This window comes from Eubalaena glacialis, chromosome 15, assembly GCF_028564815.1.
Source record: "Eubalaena glacialis isolate mEubGla1 chromosome 15, mEubGla1.1.hap2.+ XY, whole genome shotgun sequence".
In the NCBI taxonomy this organism is placed as follows: domain Eukaryota; kingdom Metazoa; phylum Chordata; class Mammalia; order Artiodactyla; family Balaenidae; genus Eubalaena; species Eubalaena glacialis.
Window position 1 is genome coordinate 81,735,299 of NC_083730.1, and position 25,943 is coordinate 81,761,241.

Consider the following 25,943-nt stretch of genomic DNA (forward strand, 5'->3'; position numbering starts at 1 on the left):
AAAATCTAGGAATAAACCTGACCAAGGAGGTGGAAAGACTTATACGCTGAGAACTATAAAACATTAATAAAAGAAATTAAAGAAGATTCAAAGAAATGGAAAGATAGCCCATGCTCTTGGAGTGGAAAGATTAATATTGTTAAAACACCAATACTACCCAAAACAATCTACAAGTTTAATGTAATCCCTATCAAATTACCCATGACATTTTTCACAGAACTAGAATAATCCAAAAATTTACTTGGAACCATAAAAGACACAGAATTGCCAAAGCAATCCTGAGAGGAAAAAAAAAAAAAACAGGAGGCATAACTCTCCCAGACTTCAGACAATACTACAAAGCTACAGTAATCAAAACAGTGTGGTATTGATACAAAAACAGACAAATGGATCAACAGAACAGAACAGAGAATCAGAAATAAACCCACACACTTATGGTCAATTAATCTTCAACAAAGGAGGCAAGAATATAAAATGGGAAAAAGTCTCCTCAGCAAGTGGTGCTGGGAAAGTTGGACAGCTGCATGTAAATCAATGAAGTTAGAACACACCCTCACACCATGCACAAAAATAAACTAAAAAATGGCCTGAAGACTTAAACATAAGACATGACACCATAAGACTAGAAGAGAGCATAGGCAAAACATTCTCTGACATAAATCATACCAATGTTTTCTTAGGTCAGTCTCCCAATGCAATAGAAATAAAACAAAAATAAACAAATAGGAACTAATCAAACTTACAAGCTTTTGCACAGCAAAGAAAACCATTTTAAAAAAATGAAAAGACAACCTACGGAATGGGAGAAAATACTTGCAAATGATGCGACCGAAAAGGGCTTAATCTCCAAAATATACAAACAGCTCAAACAACTCAACAACAAAAAACCAAACAACAAAATCCAAAAATGGGCAGAAGACCTAAATAGACATTTCTCCAAAGAAGACATACATATGGCTAGTAGTTACATGAAAAGCTGCTCAACATCACTAATTATTAGAGAATGCAAATCAAAACTACAATGAGGTATCACCTCACACCAGTTAGAATGGGCATCATAAGAAAATCTACAGACAACAAATGCTGGAGAGGGTGTGGAGAAAAGGGAACCCTCCTACACTGTTGGCAGGAATGTAAGTTGGTGCAGCCACTATGGAAAACAGTATGGAGGTTCCTCAGAAAACTAAAAACAGAATTACGATATGATCCAGCAATCCCACTACTAGGCATGTACCTGGACAAAACTATAATTCAAAAAGATACATACACCCCTATGTTCATAGCAGCACTGTTCACAATAGCCAAGACATGGAAACAACCTAAATGTCCATCAACAGATGAATGGATAAAGAAGATGTGGTACATATATACACTGGGATATTACTCAGCCATAAAAAAGAATGAAATGATGCCATTTGCAGCAACATGGATGGACCTAGAGATTACCATACTAAGTGAAGTCAGTCAGAAAGAAAAAGACAAATACCATACGATATCACTTATATGTGGAATCTAAAATATGGCACAAATGAACCTATCTACAAAACAGAAACTGACTCACAGACATAGAGAACAGACTTGTGGTTGCCGAGGGAGAGGGAAGGATTGGGAGTTTGGGGTTAGCAGATGCAAACTAGTATATACAGGATGGATAAACAACAAGATCCTACCGTATAGCACAGGGAACTATATCCAATCTCCAGGGATAAACCATAATGGAAAAGAATATGAAAAAGAATGTAGGGACTTCCCTGGTGGCGCAGTGGTTAAGACTCCACGATCCCAATGCAGGGGGCCCAGGTGTGATCCTGGTCAGGGAACTAGATCCCACGTATATGCCGCAACTAGGAGTTCGCATGCCACAGCTAAGGAGCCCGTGGGCCGCAACTACGGAGCCCTCCTGTGCAACCAAATAAATAATAAAATAAAATTTAAAAAAGATTAATCAGAAAATAACTTTAAAAAAAGTCTATATATGTGTATAATTGAGTCACTTTGCCATACAGCAGAAATTAACACAACTTTGTAAACCAACTACACTTCAATTAAAAAAATAATGGATAAACAACAAGGTCCTACTGTATAGCACAGGGAACTATATTCAATACCCTGTAATAAACCATAATGAAAAAGAATATATATATGTACAGCTGAATCACTTTGCTGTACAGCAGAAATTAACAGAATATCGTAAATCAACTATACTTCAATAACATTAAAAAAAAAAAAAAGAACCAGTGTAGAGCTCAACGTTTCAGTACATCCTTGCAAAGGCCCACGAGGGGCCCCTGGGCAACACAGTCAGGGCCCCAATGCTGGAATCTCAAAGTGGGAGGGGCCTCCACCAGCAGTGCCACCTTCTGCTCACACAGCGTCTGTGCTCCCCACCTCCACTCCAGCCCTATAATCAACGGCCACTGCTTGGACATCTCAAGGTGGGTCCTCATGACCTCACCAACGGTCGAATGATGACAGTCCTGTTTGCCAAATGCCAAGGAACCCAGCTCAGAGCAGAAGCATCCTGCATCTGCTCATTTTTAATGCTCAAATCAAATGACCACATTCACTTTACAGAGGAGACAGGCTCAGAGAAACAGAACAATTAACCCAAAGTCACGCAGCCAGGGATATGGATGATCCAAATATGATACATTTCCCAAGTCTGGGTTTTGCCTCTGCTTCCCCCAAGTCTGAAAACACATGTGGAATTTGAACCTGAGACCCCTCACCAAGCCAAGACCCATGGACCCCAGACCCATAATAATGAGAAGCCCAAGGCAGCTTATGATAGGGCTGGGGGCACAGCTTGGTGGAAAATTATCTTGAGAAAGGGGGCCCCGCCTTCACACACCCCCAATTGTGAGCTGCATGGTGGTCCCGCCTGCCAGCACAGATATTGCCCACCTGGCACAGAGCATGTGCCCATGAATTTCTAAAGGAATGAAGGCTGCCCTTGACACCTCCATGTTCCAAAATCTAGGTGCACATGTGTCACCTCCCCTGAGACCTGCACCCATTCCTCAGCCCCTGGTCCAAGGAAGCCCTGGGAAATCACTCCACCCTCCACCCCTGCCCTTGGCAGATGACCCAGCCCTGCTCACTCACAGCTCTGGGAAAAAACAATTCGCATTTCCAACCCCTGGCTATGGTGATTGGCTCAGCGCTGGGCATGTGACCCCATCAGAGCCAATGAGAAGCCAGAGGAACTTTTGCTGGGCTCTTCACTGGGCTTAGTGAGTGAGATGTGTAGAATTCAAGAAGTCAGTCCTGATTTAATTTACTCCCGCCCTGGATATAATCAAACTGAGACCAGAGGCCATCAGAACCTTGAGACCACCAGACTCTGAGCTCTGGAAATGGATGCTCTGAGAATATAATGCACTGGATTAACAACATGCCTTTGTTTAGACAGACGAGAGAAAGTGGATAGTATTTACATGCTGCTTTCCATAAAAACTTAGTTAAATTTTAAGTCCATTTACTAAGAAAAAAACATGTTTTCCTGGACTATTTAAAGGTTTATTTTAAAGTTCCAAGACCGTAACCTTGCGACTCTGAATGTCTATTTTAGGAAACTACATCTGTTAGAAAGTTTGTGGTAGAACAGTATTCATTTTACGTTGGAAACTGCTTGCTTTAGTTCAACTCGAAGCTTCCTCACCAACTCTGTGCTCGACTCATTGACTAGGTCTTCTCACTAACTTAGTTCTAAATAACCACCACCACCTAAGACTGAACACGCTCTCGTAGAAGAAGGCAAACAGTCCAAGGCGTTCCTCCTCACAAAAAAGTAACCCACCCAGTTTCTACAAGATTCACATTAAATAACTCAATGTGAAATGGTGATTTTCCCTGACAGAAATCTGAGGCTGCCGCCCACCATCCTGCCTGAGGCTGGAACTACCAACCAAAGGAAGCAGAGTCAAGAGCCGGGGCCTCGTGACAGCATTCAAGCCCCTGAATTGAGCCGCACCACAACCGACTCATCTTTGGGGTGCCCAGTGCTGGGTGTGATCCTGGCACTCAACAGGCCCGTCATGTGTGTCTGGAGTTCCAGGGTAGGCAAGGTAAGGTAGGGGTAGCTGACCAGCTCTTTGTCCCCGCCCCTTGTTTTCACTCCAGTTATAATTTTCTGATCCCAGTAGAAACAGATGAGATTCTTTTCCTCCCGGCTGAGGACATCTTGTCTATAAGGAACCAAAAGCATTACGACAACTACAGCTTTGTCTCAGGAAATGGGGCTACCCAGGGGCTCTGGCAGAGCCAGCCAGCACTCAGGGGAAGAAGTAAACGGAAAGGGACATCCCCAAGGGTCACGGCCCTGTCCGACACCCAAACCCAGCTGCTGATCTTACCGAATGGTGGGCTGGTCTCCACTCAGGTGCTTAAATCTCCGGTGGAGCTGCTCGATCTGGTCAGATGAGACTAAGAAGTAGGAGAAAAAAAAGAAAAAAGAAAAGTGAGAAAGGCATCATTGACCTCTGAACTCGGAGCTACAGGAGGGGGGCTGGAGCCTCACCCTCACCCTCACCCTCCTGTTCCATCCATTCTCTCGCCACCTCCTACCAAGGCAAAACGAAGCTCAGGATGAAGAAAAAGAGAACGGGTTTGCCATTCCTCCTGGTAACACAGCTCTGGGGTTATTATTATTAGCTCTGCCCCCTTAGCAATAAGACAATTACTACTAATAACAGCTCCTGGGACAGGACAAACGTGAACCAGGTCACCCTCTCTTTCCTCAGCTCATTAAAGAGATGGTATCTGCTTGTCTGACTTCCTCCCCTCCCACTCCTAGAGATGGGCATTTTCCCCACTGAAAAAGGGGCTTCATGTGTCACATTAAAAGAGACAGAGGAGGAGGGAAGGGGGAAAGTGGTTCAGGCTGGTGCCAGAAGTGATTTGGGAGACCCGTAGTAAGAAGTATACAGAGAATCTGGTAAAGCAAGAGAAGTGGAAGGAAAAGAAATAGAATTTTGATCATTGCTGTTGTGGGCAATGTATTTAGATAACCTCAATTGTTTCATTTTCTTCCTTCCAGTTTGATTGAGATATAATTGATGTACAGCACTGTGTAAGTTTAAGGTATACTGCATAATGATTTGAGTCACATACATTGTGAAACGATGACCACAGTAAGTTTAGTGAATGTTCATCATCTCATATGCAAAATTTAATAAATCACTGAAGAAATCAAAGAGGAACCAAAAAAATACCTAGAGGCAAATGACAATGAAAACACAATGATCCAAAACCTATGGGATGCAACAAAAGCAGTTCTAGGAGGGAAGTTTATAGCAATACAATCTTACCTCAGGAAACAAGAAAAATCTCAAATAAACAACCTAACCTTACACCTAAAGCAACAAGAGAAAGAAAAACAAATAGAACCCAATGTTAGTAGAACGAAAAAAATCATAAAGATCAGAGCAGAAATAAATGAAATAGAGACGAAGAAAACAACAGAAAAGATCAATGAAACTAAAAGCTGGTTCTTTGAAAAGATAAACAGAATTGATAAACCTTTAGCCAGACTCATCAAGAAAAAAAGGGAGAAGACTCAAATCAATCAAATTTGAAATGAAAAAAGGAAAAGTTACAACAGACACCACAGAAATATAAAGGATCATAAGAGACTACTACAAACAACTATACGTCAATAAAATGGACAACCTAGGAGAAATGGACAAATTCTTAGAAAGGTACAACCTTCCAAGACTGAACCAGGAAGAAATAGAAAATATGAACAGACCAATTACAAGTGCTGAAATTGAAACAGTGATTAAAAAACTTCCAACAAACAAAAGTCCAGGACCAGATGGCTTCACAGGTGAATTCTATCAAACATTTAGAGAAGAGTTAACACCTATCCTTCTTAAACTCTTCCAAAAACTTGCAGAGGAAGGAACACTTTCAAACTCATTCTATGAGGCCACCATCACCCTGATATGAAAACCAGACAAAGATACCACACAAAAGAAGAAAATTACAGACCAATAAAACTGATCAACACAGATGCAAAAATCCTCAACAAAATACTAGCAAACCGAATCCAACAATACATTAAAAGGATCATACACCACGATCAAGTGGGATTTATCCCAGGGATGCAAGGATTCTTCAATATCTGCAAATCAATCGGTGTGATAAACCACAGTAACAAACTGAAGAATAGAAACCATATAATCATCTCAATAGATGCAGGAAAAGCTTTTGACAAAATTCAACACCCATTTATGATAAAAACTCTCCAGAAAGTGGGTATAGAGAGAACTTACCTCAAAATAATAAACGCCATATATGACAAACCCAGAGCTAACATCATTCTCAATGGTGAAAAGCTGAAAGTATTCCCTCTAAGATCAGGAACAAGACAAGGATGTCCAATGTCACCACTTATATGCAACACAGTTTTGGAAGTTCTAGCCATGGCAAACAGAGAAGAAGAAGAAACAAAAGGAACCCAAATTGGAAAAGAAGTAAAACTGTCACTGTTTGCAGATGACATGATACTATACATAGAAAATCCTAAAGATGTTACCAGGAGACTACTAGAGCTCATCAATGAATTCAGTAAAGTTGCAGGATACAAAATTAATACATAGAAATCTCTTCATTCCTATACACTAACAACGAAAGATCAGAAAGAGAAATCAAGGAAATAATCCCATTTACCATCGCAGCAAAAAGAATAAAACACCTAGGGATAAACCTACCTAAGGAGGAAAAAGACTGTACTCAGGAAACTATAAGATATGATAAAAGAAATAAAAGATACAAACAGATGGAGACATATACCACGTTATTGAACTGGAAGAATCAATATTGTCAAAAAGACTATACTACCCAAGGCAATCTACAGATTCAATGCAATCCCTATCAAGTTACCAATGGCGTTTTTCACAGAACTAGAAAAAAATTTTTTTTAATTTGTATGGAAATACAAAAGACCCCGAATAGCCAAAGCAATCCTGAGAAAGAAAAATGGAGCTGGAGGAATCAGGCTCCCTGACTTCAGACTATATTACAAAGCTACAGTAATTGAAACAGTATGGTACTGGCACAAAAACAGAAATATAGATCAATGGAACAGGATAGAAAGCCCAGAAATAAATCCACAAAGCTATGGTCAATAAATCTATGACAAAGGAGGCAAGAATATACAATGGAGAAAAGACAGTCTCTTCAATAAGTGGTGCTGGGGAAAACTGGACAGCTACATGTAAAAGAATGAAATTAGAACATTATCTAACATCATACACAAAAATAAACAAAATGGATTAATGGGGACTACCCTGGTGATGCAGTGGTTAAGAATCTGCCTGCTAATGCGGATTTGAGCCCTGGTCCGGGAAGATCCCACACGCCGTGGAGCAACTAAGCCCGTGCGCCACAACTACTGAACCTGCGCTCTAGAGCCCGCGAGCTACAACTACTGAGCCTGCGTGCCTAGAGCCCGTGCTCTGCAACAAGAGAAGCCACTGCAATGAGAAGCCCGTGCCCCACAACAAAGAGTAGCCCCCGCTCGCTGCAACTAGAGAAAGCCCGTGCACAGCAATGAAGACCCAATGCAGCCAAATAAATAAATAAATTTTAAAAAATGGATTAATGACCTAAATGTAAGGCCAGACACTATCAAACTCTTAGAGGAAAACATAGGCAGAACACTCTCTGACATAAATCACATCAATATCTTCTTTGATTCACCTCCTAGAGTAATGAAAATAAAAACAAAAATAAACAAATGAGACCAAATTAAACTTAAAAGCTTCTGCACAGCAAAGAAGACCATAAACAAAACAAAAAGACAACCCACAGAATGGCAGAAAATGTTTGCAAACGAAGCAATCAACAAGGGATTGATTAATCTCCAAAATAAACAAACAGCTCATGCAGCTCTTATATCAAAAAACAAACAACCCAATCAAAAAATGGGCAGAAGATCTAAGTAGACATTTCTCCAAAGAAGACATACAGATGGCCTAAAGCACATGAAAACATGCTCAACATCACTAATTATCAGAAATGCAAATCAAAACTACAGTGAGGTATCACCTCACACCAGTCAGAATGGCCATCATCAAAAAGTCTACAAACAATAAATAAATGCTGGAGAGGGTGTGGAGAAAAGGGAACTCTGCTACACTGTTAGTGGGAATGTAAATTGGTACAGCCGCCATAGAGAACAGTATGGAGGTTCCTTAAAAAGCTAAAAACAGAACTACCATATGATCTAGCAATCCCACTCCTGGGCACATATCTGGAGAAAACTATAATTTAAAAAGATACATGCACCTCAATGTTCACTGCAGCACTATTACAATAGCCAGGACATGGAAGCAACCTAAATGTCCACTGACAGAGGAATGGATAAAGAAGATGTGGTACATATATACAATGGAATATTACTTAGTCATAAAAAAAGAAGAAAATCATGCCATTTGCAGCAACATGGATGCAACCAGAAATTATCATACTAAGTGAAGTCAGACAAAGACAAATATCATATCACCCATATGTGGAATCTAATTTTTTAAAATGATACAAATGAACTTATTTACAAAACGGAAACAGACTTACAGATATCAAAAACAAACTTATGGTTACCAAAGGGGAAAAGCTGGGGGGAGGGATAAATCAGGAGTTTGGGATTGTCACACACACCCTACTGTATACAAGATAGATAACAAGCAAGGACCTACTATACAGCTTAGGAAACGCTACTCAATACTCTGTGATAACCTATATGAGAAAAGGATCTGCAAACGAATGAAAATACGTATATGCATAACTGAATCTCTTTGCTGTACACCTGAAATGAACACAACATTGGAAATCAACTGTACTCCAATAAAAGTTAAATAAAAAAAAAGAAAAAACTATTTCTTTCCGTGTGATGAGAACTGTTAGGATTTACTTTCCTAACAACTTTCATGTATAACATACGGCAACGTTCATTGTATTTATCATGTGGTACATCACATCCCTAGTACTGATTTATCTTATAACTGCAAGATCGTACCCTCTGACTGCTGTCATCCAATTCCCCCTCTCCCCACCCCCAACTGTTTTAGAAAACCTACGTACAGTTTTTTTTTTTTTAATTACCATTTTTGGTGGGTAGGCCCTGTTTATTCCACAGCTAAGATTGGGCCTGGTGGGTTCCAGGCTTTAGAAGGCTTCCACCCACGTGTCAGTGCTTATTTTATGAAACGCACAATATTAAGCCCGTATGTGTACCTTCTCACTTCCTCCTCAAAACAACCCTGTGAATAGATACTTTTTCCCTCTGTTGTATCATTGGAAAAGTGCAGCTCAGAGGGTGCTATGATCACACAACTGTGAGTGGTAGAACTGGGATTCAGCCTCAAAACTCCCCAGCTCCACAGCCCACCCTTAACCGCTACACATCATCACCTCTTTTCCCAGAATATCCTAGTGTTTGAGGCCCTTAGGCCTGGCGCCTGGGGACTATGGACAGTTCAGGCAAAACTTTCTGAAACGGGGCTTCCCTGGTGGCACAATGGTTAAGAATCCGCCTGCCAATGCAGGGGACACGGGTTCCAGCCCTGGTCGGGGAAGATCCCACACGCCGCAGAGCAACTAAGCCCGTGCGTCACAACTACTGAGTCTGCACTCTAGAGCCCGCGAGCCACAACTACTGAAGCCCGCATGGCTAAGGCCCATGCTCCGCAACAAGAGAAGCCACCGCAATGAGAAGCCTGCGCACCGCAATGAAGAGTAGCCCCCGCTCGCCACTAGAGAAAGTCTGTGCGCAGCAACGAAGACCCAACGCACCCCCCAAAAAAATTAACATAAAATAAGTAAATTAAAAAAAACAAAACAAAACTTTCCGATATGGTGGCTGGGCTGGGGAAGGGCTCTCTCCCTGCACCATCCTCTTGGCATTTCTCATCCCTTAAGCATTTTTTCGCTTCCTGTTCCAGAGGTAGCTAATTTCTTGGGCCAACTGGTCACCTTACTTTACTTCATGTTTTTTTTAGCCTCAGGCTTGAGCTGTGATCTCTTCAAGAATCTGCAACTCAGGGGACTTCCCTGGCGGTCCAGTGGGTAAGACTCCATGCTACCAATGCAGGGGGCCTGGGTTCGATCCCTGGTCAGAGAACTAGATCCCGCGTGTATGCCGCAACTAAGAAGTCCACATGCCACAACTAAAAGATCCCGCATGCCAGCAACTAAAAAAAACAAAACAAAACAGAAGATACCGCATACCGCAATGGAGATACCGTGTGCAGCAACTAAGACCCGGCACAGCCAAAATAAATAAATATTTAAAATAAAAAAGAATATGCAACTCAGAATTCTCAAGCCTTTCTAGAAGCTGCTGTTGGCTAGAAAATACTCTTTACAATGACCAACCCATCCCAAAGGCCTGCTATGTGCTGGGGGAATGGGGCTCATCTCCACACATTAGCTCATCTGTTCCTCATGACGCCCTGGGAGGAGGCTGCATCTCATGTTACAGATGTAGAAACTGACACTCGGAAAGGTCAGGTAACCCCTGGGGACAGTTATCACCTTTCTGGAGGAAAATACAGCCACTTACATCACATGTATGTTAGCACGGACATTCGTGTATTCCATGGTCTGGCCATTCCACTCTTAAGTACATACCCAACAGAAATGCATATTTGCACACATCAGAAGATGTGTAGAAGGATTTCATGGCAGTACGATTTGAAGAGCCCTAAACTGGAAATTATCCAAATGCCCTGCAGTGACAGAACAGATAAAGTGTGTGGTATATGCAAGTAATGGAATAGGATACAGCAGTGAAAATGAACAAATAGTACGGACAATAGCTTGGGTGAGTTCCAAAACACAATAACAAGCGGAAGAAGCCAGACGTGGAAGAGTACATACTTTATGATTCCATTTACATAAAGCTCAAAAACGGGCAAAACTCATCTGCAGTGTTAAGTCAGGATAGGAAGGCTACATACGGTATGCTTCCAACTACATGACACTCTGGAAGAGGCAAAACTACCGAGATGGCAACGAGGTCAGCAGTTACCAGGGGAGCAATGAGTTGGCAAAGCACAGAGAATTTTTAAGGCAGTGAACCTACTCTGTATGATACTATAATTATGGATAGATGTCATTATACATTTGTCCAAACCCATAGGATGCAGGACGCCAAGAGAGAACCCTCATGTAAACGGTGGACTCTGGGTGATGATGTATCAATGGAGGTGCATCAATTGTAACAAATGTCCCCTCTGGTGGGGGATGCTGACAGTGGGCGAGGCTGTGCGTGTGTGGGGGGCAGGGGGCCATGAGTAATCTCTGTACCTTCGCCTGAATTTTGCTGTTAACCTAAAATGGCTCATAATAACGTCTTAATTTTTCAAAAAGTTAGGATAGAAGTTGCCCTTGTGGGGCAGTAATTTGAATGGGCATGAGAGGGTTTTTGGGAACTGGAAGCATTTAATTCTTGATCCAGCTGCAGGTTACATAGATGTGTTCTCAGAAAGTTTTGGGATCTGCATGCTCACTAGTGATGCACTTTTCTCACTAGTGATGTGATATCGCAATAAAACGTTTACTTAAGAAGATCAGCAATTCTACCTAGCGGGGATTTATCCTGAAAGAATAAATCCAACGGGTACAACAACATGAGTACATAACCGTTCACCGTTGCATTCTCTACAATAGTGTAAAAACCGGACTCAGCCTCAGGGCCCACCAAGAGCAGATCAGTTAAATACTTCATGGTAGGTTTAGCCAATTTTTTAAAAAAGATGCTGCCTTTAAAAGTGACAGTTGTGTATTGAATGTGAACATACATTCCAACATAATGTTGTCTAAAAACAACTGCTATGAAAACAGCATGAACCCCCATTGGGAAAACATCTAAATATATACAAATGTATGTAAGTAAGGAAAGAAAATCGACCTGTTTTCCCTAAATAATAATAGCAATTATTTCTCAATGCTGGGATTAAAGACTATGTTTGTTTTGCTTTGATTCATCTGTATTTTCCAAACCTTCTCTAATATACAATATATATTTATTAATCATGTAATGAATATTTTAAGCACACAATATGGTCCCATATGGGACAGCCGAGGGATCTCAAAAATATTGTTAGTGGTGAATCATTCATTGGCAAGTACTGCATCCTGGGCACATGTGTGCTTATTTAATCCTCTCCATGACCCAATGACCAACAGATAGACGATTCCCATTTTACAGACACACAGAGGCTCTGAGGAGATTAGTAACCTGCTCAAGGTCACTAAACTTGAAAGAGGCAGACCCAGGATTTGAACTTAGTTTGTCTGGCAGAACATGTGTGGTTTAGTTTAGGTTTTTTTTTTTAACTGACACCCCACACTGCCTCGCTTTGGGTGATCAGATTACATTGGCCAATTAGAGTTCTCAGCTCTAACCCACAGATCAAAAAAAATACACTGATGCCATTTGCAGCAACATGGATGGACCTAGAGATTATCATACTAAGTGAAGTAAGTCGGAGAAAGACAAATTATCATATGATATTGCTTATATGTGGAATCTTAAAAAATGATACAAATGAACTTATTTACAAAGCAGAAATAGACTTACAGACATAGAAAACAAACTTATGGTTACCAAAAGGGAAAGGGGGGAGGGAGGGATAAATGAGGAGTTTGGGATTAACATACACACACTACTATATATAAAATAGATGAACAACAAGGTGTTACTGTATAGCAGAGAACTATACTCAATATCTTATAATGACCTATAATGGAAAAGAATCTAAAAAAGAATATATATATGTATAACTGAGTCATTTGCTATATATCTGAAACTAACACATCGTAAATCAACTATATTTCAATAATTTTTTTTTAAATACACTGATCTGTTGAGAAATAATGATCAGAAATTAACGCCAACCACATGCTCCTACACCACCTCCATGAAAAATAAGTGAGAGAGGCCTGTCATAAAGCCACGCCTGGCGGGTTTCCATTTATACGAAACACTCAGAGAGGCAAAGCCATAGAGACAGAAAGTAGACCAGTGGTTGCCTGGGGCTGTGGAAAGAGAGAGGGAATCACTGCTAATAGCAAAGGAGTTTCTTCGAGGGGGGATGAAAATGTTCCAAAATTAGATTGTTACACAACCCTGTGATTATACTACAAACTGAGGACACTTTAAATGGGTGAAATGCAGGGGATGTGAGTTATATCTCAATAAAGACATTAAAAAAGAAGTTAGTGCATAATCATGACAACAATAGCCATTAATTAACAATAGGCATTCATCAAGCTGTGTCCTGGGCACTGTGTTCGACTCTACTCTTGACAAGCCTTGGCTCACATAACCCTCAATCAGTCCTATCAGGTAGGGACAGTTTTCTCCCCAACCTAGAGATGGGAACACTGAGACCTGCCCAAGGTCACACAGAAAGGAAGCGCTGTGTAAACAATAAACCATCTCAGACCAGATTTCTCTAATGAAGAGTTTCCAGCTAACTGCATCCAAAGTGCATGCACACATGACACACGCACCTTTCTGTCCTGCTTGACTGAAAGCAGAGGAATTAGGAGGACAAACTCCCCAATTCTGGTCCCCTCTTTTTGGCACTCAAATCCTCAGAGCCAAGAGCTCAGCCCTCAGCTAAGCTCCTGTGCCCTCAACTCCGGCCCCCCAGGCTGACCCTGGGCCCCCTATAAGGTCTGTCCCGTGAGCGCCTGATACACATGTGCCCATGTCACACCCTGGAAGGCCCTGTCTGTTGTCCCCTCAAGGGTTCCCGGGACGGAAGCTTTTCCAGTTTCCCCGCTCCTCACTCTGAGCCCTCTCTCCAGGCCCCTGTGAGGTCACAGTTGCCATGGGAACGAGAGGCAGAGACACCTTGGAGCCTGGCATCTCAACCTCGTTATTTTGGGTGTTAGATTTCAACCTGAGGGAAATGTACACCCTTCCATGGGGCTGGTGGGAGTTTCATCTGCCCAATTTGGGGGGGGGGGGGAGTGACTTGTCATTTTGTACCAAAAGCTTAAACAAAAAAGTATACACCTGTACTGCCCAATACAGAGCCACATGTGGCTACTGAAATGTGCTGAAGTGTAAAAAAACATACCGGCCTTCAAAGACTTAGTACGAAAAAAACGTAAACTGTCTTAATAATTTTTATATTAATTATATTTGAAATAATATTTTAGTTATAATGGGTTAAATAAAATATATTATTAAACTAACTTCACCTGTTTCTTTACTTTTTTTTTTTTACTGTGGCTACTAGAAAATCGGGAATTACATTCCATCTATATAGCTCGTTGAAAATTTAGAATTATTCCACCTCGCATTATATTTGTGCTGGACAGTGCTTGGTATACGCGCTCTGAAACAGCAACTTGATCCCTAGGAATGAATCCTGAGGAACCGAGACATATGTACAAAGATAAACAGATAAGAGTAATCATCGTTGCCTGTTTCAAACAGTAAAAAATTGGGGCAATGCCGGGCCACGGGAAACGGGTTAAATAAATCCTGGTGTATCGTACACAGCCTGAGAAAATATGTTTAAAATATCGTGGGACATCAGAAAACGTTCCTGGAATATCATTACATGGAAAAACCAACAGGCAACAAAGATCTCATTTACATGAAAGTTCATATTGTTATACAAGTGTGTGCACGAGAAAAATTACGAAAGGGTCACAACAAAATTAGTAAATTGTTCCAGATGGTAGAATGACAGGACATTTCCCTCCTCTAGCTCCTTATCTTTGCTTATCTGTCCTTTAACTTTTCTGCAATTAATAGGGATTACTTGTGTAATCTTATTTAAATTAAAAAAATTTTAACTTCACCGGCTATAATGAAAACTAAAACAGAAAATACCTAGCATTGGTGACACTGTGGAGAAACTGGACCCCTCAGACATTGCTGGTGGGAATGGAAAATTGTGCAGCTGCTGTGGAAAACAGTTTGGTGATTCCTCAATAAATTAAACATAGATTTACCACACAATCCAGAAATTCTGCTCCTAAGTATATAACCAAGATAAATGAAAACATACACCCACAGAAAAACCCATAAATGTATGTTCACAGCACTACAATGCACAACAGCCAAAAGGTAGAAACAACCCAGATGTCCATCAACAGCTGAATGGATTAAGAAAGCAGCTCATGCAGCTCAATATCAAAAAAACAACCCAATCAAAAAACGGGTGGAAGATCTAAATAGACACTTCTCCAAAGAAGACATACAGATGGTCAAAAAGCACATGAAAAGACGCTCAACATCACTAATTATCAGAGAAATGCAAATCAAAACTACAATGAGGTATCACCTCATACTGGTCAGAATGGCCGTCATCAAAAAGTCTACAAACAGAGCTGCAATAAACATTTTGGTACATGACTCTTTTTGAATTATGGTTTTCTCAGGGTATATGCCCAGTAGTAGGATTGCTGGGTCGTATGGTAGTTCTAGTTTTAGTTTTTTAAGGAACCTCCATACTGTTCTCCATAGTGGCTGTATCAATTTACATTCCCACCAACAGTGCAAGAGGGTTCCCTTTTCTCCACACCCTCTCCAGCATTTACTGTTTGTAGATTTTTTGATGATGACCATTCTGACCGGTGTGAGATGATATCTCATTGTAGTTTTGATTTGCATTTCTCTAATGATTAATGATAATTGAGCATTCTTACATGGAAGCAACCTAAGTGTCCATCAACAGATGAATGGATAAAGAAGATGTGGCACATATATACAATGGAATATTACTCAGCCATAAAAAGGAATGAAACTGAGTTATTTGTAGTGAGGTGGATGGACCCAGAGGCTGTCATACAGAGTGAAGTAAGCCAGAAAGAGAAAAACAAATACCGTATGCTAACACATACATATGGAATCTAAAAAAAGAAAAAAAAAAAAGGTCAGAAGAACCTAGGGGCAAGATGGGAATAAAGATGCAGACCTACTAGAGAATGGACTTGAGGATACGGGGAGGGGGAAGGGTAAGCTGGGACAAAGTGAGAGAGTGGCATGGACATATATACACTACCAAACGTAAAATAGATAGCTAGTGGGAAGCAGCCGCATAGCACAGGGAGATCAGCTCGGTGCTTTGTGACCACCCCGAGGGGTGGGATAGGGAGGGTGGGAGGGAGGGAGACACAAGAGGGAAGAGATATGGGGACATATGTATAACTGATTCACTTTGTTATAAAGCAGAAACTAACACACCATTGTAAAGCAATTATACTCTAATAAAGATGTTAAAAAAATAAAAGTCTACAAACAAATGCTGGGGAGGGTGTGGAGAAAAGAGAACCCTCTTGCACTGTTGGTGGGAATGTAAATGGATACAGCCACTATGGAGAACAGTATGGAGGTTCCTTAAAAAACTAAAAATAGTACTACCATACGATCCAGCAATCCCACTACTGGGCATATATCTGGAGAAAACTAATTTGAAAGATACATGCACCCCAATGTTCACTGCAGCACTCTTACAATAGCCAGGACATGGAAGCAACCTAAATGTCCACTGACAGATGAATGGATAAAGAAGATGTGGTACATATATACAATGGAATATTGCTCAGCCATAAAAAAGAATGAAATAATGCCACTTGCAGCAACATGGATGGACCTAGAGATTGTCATACTGAGTGAAGTAAGTCAGAAAGAGAAAAGACAAATATCATATGATATCACTTATAAGTGGAATTTTAAAAAATGATACAAATGGACTTATTTACAAAACAGAAACAGACTCACAGACTTCAAAAACAAACTTACGGTTACCAAAGGGGAAAGATGGAGGGGAGGGATAAATCAGGAGTTAGGGATAAACATAAACTACTACATATAAAACAGATAATCAACAAGGACCTACTGTATAGCACAGGGAACTTTACTCAGTGTTCTGTAATAACCTATATGGGAAAAGAATCTGAAAAAAAATGGATATATGTATATGTATAACTGAATCACTTTGCTGTACACCTGAAACTAACACAACATTGTAAATCAACTATACTCCAATAGAAATTTAAAATTAAATTTAAAAAATAAGTACTAGGGGTGTAATGTACATGGTAAATATAATTAACACTGCTGTATGTTATATATGAAAGTTACTGAGAGAAAATCCTAAGAGTTCTCATCACAAGAAAAGAAAAGTTTTTTTCTATTTCTTTAATTTTGTATCTATATGAAATGATGGATGTTCACTAAACTTACTGTGATCATCACTTCGTGATGTATGTAAATCAAATCATTATGCTGCACACCTTAAACTTATATAGTGCTGTATGTCAATTATATCTCAGTAAAACTGGAAGAAGAAAAAAGGCAGGCAGTGCAAATAGTTTTTTCCTCCCATATTCAGTTTGCTTGTTTACTAAAAACTACATATTTAAGGAAACAAAGAACAATATTTGATTAAAAATTGATTTAATAAAAAAGTGTTCTATCCATACAATGGAATATTATTTGGCCATAAAAAAGGATGGCGTACTGACACCTGCTACAACGTGGATGAACCTGGAACACATTCTGCTGAGGCAAAGAAACCAGACACAAAAGGCCACATAGTGTGTGATTCCATTGATGTGAAATGCCCAGAACAGGCAAATCTACGGACACAGAAAGTGGATGAGTGGGGTGCTAATGGATATGGGGTCTCAGCCTGGCCCCGGCCCCAACGGTCAGCCTGCCGCCCTGGTATGCTAAGCAAGGAGCCTCTGGGGAAGCAGAGACGTACAGACCAGGGGTCAGAGACAACACTCAGGAAGGAGGGCGGGAGGAGACTAGGCGCCAAGAAACAGGCCCGAAATCTCCCACAAGGTCCAGCCTCCCTCATGTGACTTGCAAGGAAACCGAAGGTCCCCATTGACCCACATCCGCTATGGGGTGGTCAGGACTATATGAGCCTGGTGGTGAGGGGCATATAGAATACCACTTGCTTCTTCCTCCCAGAATCTGGGCTGCCCTCAGGGGTGTGAGGGCCTGATGGACTCCTCCATGGCACACCTGTATCTGCTCAACCCTCTGACAGGTGCCCCCACCACTCATTAAGAGATACTTACTGAGTGCCTCTGGTTTGCTGGGCACCTGCCAGATGCCAAGGATGCAGACACAGAAGGCAGAGCCCTCACCTCGCTGGGATCCAGGGTCCTAAGTGCAGTGTCCGCTTGCCGAGGAGCACCAAAGTTGGAGCGGGGCTTCCAGTCCACGGGGTTGGGGTGGGAGGTGATGCCCGATGGGATCCCAGGGGCTGAGGGCTGGCGCAGGCAGAGTGGGAAGAACTCGGGGAGCTCCAAGCCCTTTAGCACGGGTGGAAGGCGGACTAGGAACGGGGGCACAGGAGTGGGGGGCACACACGTCAGACTAAGGCATTGAGACTTCACCCTGAGTTTCCGGAGGATGCTAAGCCACAGAACAAGATCCCATGTGCCCGGCAACCGAATGGAGGGCAGATGCAGATGATGGGGCTGGGTACCCACTGAGAGGTGGGCAGCTGTAGCAGTCCAGGTAGGGAAGGGCGCTCAAGACACAGCTGAGAGAAGCAAGGGCGGTTGAGAGCATGCTGGCTGCTTTCTCCAGGGGCGCCCCAGAGTCACCCTGCCTCCCTCCCTTTCCCCCGGCAGTGCCAGCCTGGATGCAGGCTCTGGGACTCCAAGTGGCATCACTGGGAAGGGCTTGGTGGCTTCCAGGACCCCCAAAGCTCTCCTGCTGGCTGTGCCCCGAGAGACTGGCCAGTACTCAACCCAGGCATTGGCCGAGGTCCTGCAACACAGAGATGCGCCCGGCCAGACAGAAAGGTGAGCTAACCCCATCGCTGCCAAGAGCTGCAGGTTCAACCCCCAGCTTCTCGTCTTACTAAACCTTCTCCCCAAGACTGTTACTTCCTCCTCCGTAACTCAGAGATAATAATAGCACTGCCTACATGAGGCTGTTCATACCACGAAAAACAATCAAATCACATAAACAATATGCCTAATCGTCAAAACGTGGGAACCCAAATGGCCATCTACTTGTGAACAGATGAACAAAATGCGGCATCTCCATCCAATGGAACATTATTCCACCATGAGACAGAATGAAGCAGTGACACTTGATACAACCTGGATGAACCTTGAAAACACGACATTAAGAAGCCAGACACGCAAGGCCACTACTGTATGCTTCCTTTTATGTGAATCTCCCAAAGTAAGCAAATCCATAGAGACAGAAAGTAGGTTAGTGGTTGCCAGGGGCTACGAGTTGGGAGATTAGAGTGACTGCTGAAGCTTCTTTTTGGGGTGATGAAGATGGTCGGGAAATACAGTGGCGATGGTGGCACAGCACCGTGAATGTGCTTAATGCCACTGAATTGTATGCTTTAAGATGGTTAAGATGGGGGACTTCCCTGTTGGTCCAGTGGTTAGGACTCCACGCTTCCACTGTTGGGGGCCCAGGTTCAATCCCTGGTTGGGAAACTAAGATCCTGCAAGCCGCACGGTGCGGCCAACATAAATAAATAAATCATAAAAATAAAATAAAATGGTTAGGATGGTAAATTTTATGTTATGTGAATTTTGCCCCCATTGAAAAGAAATCATATACACACTCAGCACTGGACCTGGCAGGAGAAGCGTAAGATCCTGGAGTCGCCGTGCTTGCTATTATTATGTCCCCAAAGCAATAATCTCACGGTACCTATGCGGCTCTTCAGCTGCCTCCAGGATCCCCGGGGAGAGAGAAGTTGTGTACCTCCTGGAATTACAGCCCAAGCAATGACTAAGCCAGGGCCTGGGGAGGGAGAGCGAGGGACCGGCCTCCACAGCCTGGAAGGGACCCTCCCTCACATGCCTGGCACACACAAGATGCTTCACGGTGCCGGATGCCCTGCTTCTCTCCTCCACCTGCCTGCCCCTTGGAAGCCATGTGCTGGGCATGTACACGTTCCAGACCACACCTCACTGCTGGGAATTTAAAGTAATCCAAAGATGCACCTGGGTGCACTCGGTCTTGAGAATGAAGTTATCAAACTCACTCTATTCCAAAGCAGAAGCAACGACAAGAAGATTAATTGCTGGCCTTCCTCCAGCAGCTTTCAACCCTTTGCTCGAAAACTTCAACCCGCTTTGTAAGTGCAAAAGCTGAGGGGTTCCCAGGAAGAGCTGCCCCAGGCCCATGCCAGCCTGAGGACGGCATTTATTTTAAGTACCGAGGGTCTTGTTAGGATATTTCGTTTTGTTTTGTTTTCTGCACAGAATGAATCCTCCAAATCTCAGGACTGGAGGGGACTCTGGGACAGACTGAAGGGACATGATTTTAGAAAACATTCTCCCCTCATGAGCAATGAGACAACTCAGAAAGCTGTCAGAGTGGGTGAGCATGACTCTCAAAATCACACAGACCATGCTCTGCTCATCCACACTCACCTTCCTACGGCTAGCCTCTGTTCTTTCCCATTTGCCTTAGAGCAGAAATAAAAACCACCAAGTGTCAGCATTTACTCAGAGGCAAGAACTAAGCCAAACACTTGACACACATGATCTTATTTAGTCTAATCACAGTGCCTGCCTCTGCTGGGGGTTATCACACCCATTTTACAGATACGGAAACTGACTCTCAGAGAGGGTAAGTCACTCGCTGAAGGTCACACAGATATGAGTGGCAGAACTGGGATTTGAACCCAGGTCTGTGACTCCAGAATCTGTTCTCATGACCATCTGCTGTGCTGTCTGCCAAAACTAAGAAATGACTGGGACAATGAACACATACCATTTACATCACTAAACAAAGAGAGATGTCTCCATTTTAACAAAAAGCCTAAAGAGGAGGAAGGGAGAAAAGCAACAGTTAATCAGCGGAGATTTGGGCACTTTTCAGAGCCTCTAGGGAACTGGTTTTCACATTCTTCCAGAACTGTCTTCAGCTCCAGATCTACCAAAAGCACGAGGGCTTATTATGGTAGGACATTTAGGTAAAGAACTCCAGTTTCAGGACTTCCCTGGTGGTCCAGTGGTTAAGACTCCACGCTTCCAAAGCAGAGGGCACGGGGTAGATCCCTGACTGGGCAACTAAGATCCCACATGCCACGCAGCATGGCCAAAAAATAAAAAAATATTAAAAATGTATAAAAAAGAAAAAAAAAAAGAACTCCAGTTCCTTCTACAAGGAGCTAACACAGACTTTGCATTCCACTATGAACCTATGAAGCACTGGATAAAATTAGAAAAAAATTTAAGACATCACTAAGCTTGAAAGAAAGGGAAATCCCCAGGTGCCAGAAGCAAGGAGGGCACTCAGACCCAGCAAGTGAGGTGGCCCAGGGGTACCAGAATATTTCCAGGCTCTCACAGCAAAGGGTGTGGCTTCTAGCCCACTGAGTGACAGCAGTGGCCTTGGGTCCATATGAGTTAGAAGTGAGACTCCTATCAAAAGCTAGAGCACAAAGGGCTGCCTCTCCATATAAGGTGGGACAGAAAAATGTTCCCTGCTGGCCCAGAGAATCAACAAGGAAGCTGACTCTGCAGAAGAGGTGGCAGGGTGCAGAGCAGAGGAGGGGGACTCTGTGATGAATCAAAACTCCAGGCCTGTGTCATTCACGAGAGAAAAATCCAAATCTCTGTGGTGCAGGAAAGCCAAATTGAGGAATTAATGTAAAAAGTGTTTCCAGACCAGTGAAAGCCCTAAGGTACCCAGAACAACAAATGCAAAGCACTGTGTGAGGTACTTCTATAGCCCAGGGCACAGGGTACTCTCATGGGGGAGGTACTTCAGCTAAGCCCATCTCCACTTGGTTTGGCCTCAGCATGAATCTGGAGATGAGTGAAAACCAGGGGGGAGCCAGCCCAAAGATGAGCTCAGAATCAAAAACCAAACTACACAGCAAATGATCACCATATGGGAGAATCAGCAGACACAATTAATAAATGGAATGGACCCCCAAGGAAGATGAGACAGCAGAAACTATACAGTAAGCTTTAAATTATTACAAATAATATAAGAACAGTGCCCTATGACAAAAGCAGTGAATCTGAAAACCTTATAGAACTTAAAAAATGTTTGTTTTTTTTTTAAGTCTATGGAATTTAAAAAACTAAGTTGGGTTAAGGCAGCAAAGCTGTAATAGCTAAAGAGAGAATTAGTGAATTGGAAGACAGACCTAAGGAAACAAATCAAAATACAGCACAGAGCAACAAAAAGGTAGGAAATATGCAAGAAAAGTAAAGAGGCATTCAGGACAGAATGACACGGTTCATCACCTTTCAAAAGTAATTACTGAGGAAAAAGATTAGGAGAAAGGGGAGAGATAATATCTTCATTATGAAAGATATCAGTCATTTTTAGAATAATACAGCATAAACCATTCCCAGGCAGGATAAATTAAATCCACACCTACACAAAGCACCTAAAAAACACCACCAACAAATATTTTTAAACAAAGGGGAAAAAGCAGATTTCTACAAAGAAATATCAATCAGACAAAAGAGCTGACTTTTCAACAGCAAAGAGAGACCAAAAACTCAGTGCCATGCAGCAACCTCAAATTTTATACCCAGCCAAATGATCATTCCTGTAGCCTGGCAAAATAAAGACATTTTCAGACAAAGCTGACAACTCACAGAGACTCGTTGCAAACTCCATGGAAAGGTGTGTTACATAAGAAGAAACTGAATTTGGGGACTTCCCTGGTGGTCCAGTGGGTAGGACTCCATGCTCCCAAGGCAGGGGGCCCAGGTTTGATCCCTGGTTGGGGAACTAGATCCCGTATGCATGCTGCGACTAAGAGTTCGCATGCCACAACTAAGAAGCCCGCATGCCCCAACTAAAAAAGGATCCTGCATGCCGCAACAAAGATCCTGCATGCCACAACTAAGACCTCGTACAGCCAAAATAAATAAATACTAAAAAAAAAAAAAAAAAGAAACTGAATCTGTAAGGAAGAATGGTTGCAAAAATTAATAGAGTCTGCATACAACAAAAACCAATACGTAGGTTTTTAAATTAAAGAAAAAATACTACAGAGTGATACAAATTAAAGCATGCTAAGGTCCCCGATCATTAGCACAACATCAAGAAAATGACAAACTTGAGGCATGTCAAAGATGGCAGATGTGTCACAAGTAATATGAATTACTGACGGAAGTTACAGAATACCCTTAAAAAGGAGATATATGGCCAGCTTCTGAAAGGTTTACAATCGAAATCATCTGTACCTGCCAACAATTATTGAACACTTATGACGTGTGAAGAGCTTTACTCAAATTCTCATTCAATCCTCACAGCAGCCCTGGGACACATTCCCATCACACAGATGAGGAAACTAAGACTCAGGGAGGCGAAGTTTCTTGCTTAGACAGTAAACAGCAGCGTCGTGATTCAAACCCACATCTACCTGCTGGTAAAGGTCAAGGTGGTGGAAGGCTAGTCTGTGGCCACGTGGAACTCTGGTTGAGGCCTTGGAGATGCAGGAGAGGACAAGATAAGGGAACCCCTGAGAACTACCAGGTGGGTGAGGCCTGTGAAGTGCTGGGTGCTCAGCTGGGGTTCTCTGATCACTGAGACCCTGGCATGGGTGCTCAGGAGCTGGGAAGGGCCCCCCCCCCCCTTCTCTTTCCATCGCTGTATAACTCAGCCACACCAACCATGCTGCTGTCTCCTGCCTGGCCACCAGCCCTCCCTCCCAGAGGTACCTGGGCCCTGAGACCTAACTGCTCCCTTTCACCTCCCAGGGAGCTGTGCTGAGAACAGAAGGCCCACTTCTGACAGCCTGCCCGTCCACAAAGGTCACACTGTTGGGACAACAAAGGGCCTTTCTGTCCTTGCGCTTAAGGTGATTTCCACCACTGGCAGAAATCACCCACTTGACCTTCTGGTTTTATGAATTAATAATAAAGATGGAGCCGGTGACAGGATGGCTGGCAGGACCAAGGTGCCAGGCTCCTCCTCGTCACCTTGCCCAGCCTCTCCAGGCTGGGAAAAGGTGCCCTGCCTTATCTTCCCAAAGCAGTGGGCACTCCTGAGCCAAGAATGCCTTGTTCCCCGGGCTTGAGATAGCAGATACTAAAGTGCTTTGCAAAAGTAGAAGCATCTTATCAAGGCATTTTGTCTGTTGGATTGGGCCGTATGGCATATCTGAGCAGTGATTAAATTCCAGGCTGCATTCTGGGGACCATTAACTCACAGAAAAATTATCCTGCCAGCGTGGGGATGGGGGAGGTGAGAAAGAAAGATGCATAAGGGATCTAATTACTACTAATCCGTGGAGCTGGGAAGTCTTGGAGTGGATTGCCAGTTGCTTTCACACAGAGAAAACACTACTTCTGAAACAGACGTGAGCCACACAGTCAGACCCAGGAAATGGAGGGGGTTTCTTCTTCTTAGCCCTCCCCATACCCCTCACACTGCTCATCACCAAGCTTGCCCTCCCCGGGGCTTTGGGGGGGAGGGGGGGCGTAGCCCACACTTCTAGAACTTTCCACATCACCCAGAACTAATACTATCTGCCTTGAGGTCCGATTCTCCCCTTGCCAACTGGGTAAACAAGTGTGTGGAACACTGTTAACAAGGTCATGGGGCAGCAGTGTTACCTCTCACAGATAATACGACCTGGGGTCACTCACACTCTCCACCTATGTTATATCACATGGGAGAGGCAGTTTCTCCTTGCACCCAAAAAAGAGAGTTTTTTTGTTTTTTGTTTTTTTACAGTGTATTCCTAAATTTATTTTTATTTATTTTTTATTGAGTATGGTTGCTTTACAATGTTGTGTTAGCCTCCACTGCACAACAAAATGAATCAGCCATACACATACAGATATCCCCTCCCTTTTGGACTTCCCTCCCATTTAGGCTACCACAGTGCACTAGGTGAGTTCCCTGTCCTATACAGCATGTTCCCACCAGTTGTCCATTTTATAAATAGTATCAATAATATATATGTGTCAATCCCAGTCTCCCAATTCCTCCCACCCCACCCCTTTCCCCCTTGGTATCCATACATTTGTTCTCTACCCCTGTCTCTACTTCTGCTTTGCAAGTAAGATCATCTATACCATTAAAGAGGCCTTGTTTTGAATTTGGGTTCCACACACAGCATGTAAGTGATCTTTTCTTAAATTATATTTTCTTTGTTTTTATTGAAGTATAATTGATTTATAATATCAAAATCGTGTTAGTTGCAGGTGTACAGCACAGTGACTCAGTTATACATATGCATCTAAGTGACCTTGAGCAGTCACCTGCATGTCTGAGCCTCAGTTTCCTCATCTGTAAATGGTAACAAAAGTCCCACTGGCCTCTTAGGAGGATGAGATCATGGATGGAAAAGGCCCAAGAAAGAGCAGCTGTTACCTCATCCACAGCTCTAGACCATCTCGTTGACCGCCATATCTTCAAAGGGGTGGAACTGGCGGCTCAGAGAGGGCTGCGGCCTGGACCAGGCATCTCAGCACTGCCGCATGGGGCAAGCCCGATGATCACCGGCCTCCTAGCCCTACTCTGCAGCTACTGCTAACACGGGATGACCGGATCCAGGTGCACAGAGTGCAAAATGGGCCAGAGCAGGGGGCGCTTTTCGGTGCCCAGGAATTAGTTCACTTGCTACCCAGCCCTTTCCTGCATGTTTCCACACTGTGAGCACCCAGGGAGTGGACAGAGGTCTGGACAACCCACCCGACCAAGGTAGTAAAGGTTCCAGAGGGCTGGGGTCACTTGGCCCTCCCTGCTGTGGTCTTGACCACTGCGCCCAGGGCCCCCGAGAGCTCAGCCTTTGGGGACCAGTCCTCCCAGATATGTTTGTTCCTCCCTCAGCAGGGAGCCACCATTTTTCATTCTTCTAAAAAAATGTAAGTGCTCTTATTATTGTTTTCTTATTGGGGTCTGATTTACATACTGTGGAATGTATCTTCACTGTTTTAAGGATCTCAGGAAAGCTGAGGGTCCACATCTCCCAGAGCCCCACGGACAC

At 42.9% G+C, this 25,943-nt stretch overlaps 1 protein-coding gene across 2 annotated transcripts in view; it reads right to left on the reverse strand.

The window, feature by feature from the left end:
* TESC (tescalcin) overlaps nt 1–25,943 on the reverse strand; it is a 63,861-nt gene that overhangs the window by 32,769 nt on the left and 5,149 nt on the right. For both annotated transcript variants that reach the window (XR_009697376.1, XM_061169941.1), the window contains exon 2: nt 4,356–4,425. Coding sequence is in view for 1 of the 2 variants with exons in the window: in XM_061169941.1 (XP_061025924.1) it covers nt 4,356–4,425 (70 nt within the window). In the remaining variant the exon portion in view is untranslated. The remainder of the gene's footprint in view (nt 1–4,355; nt 4,426–25,943) is intronic.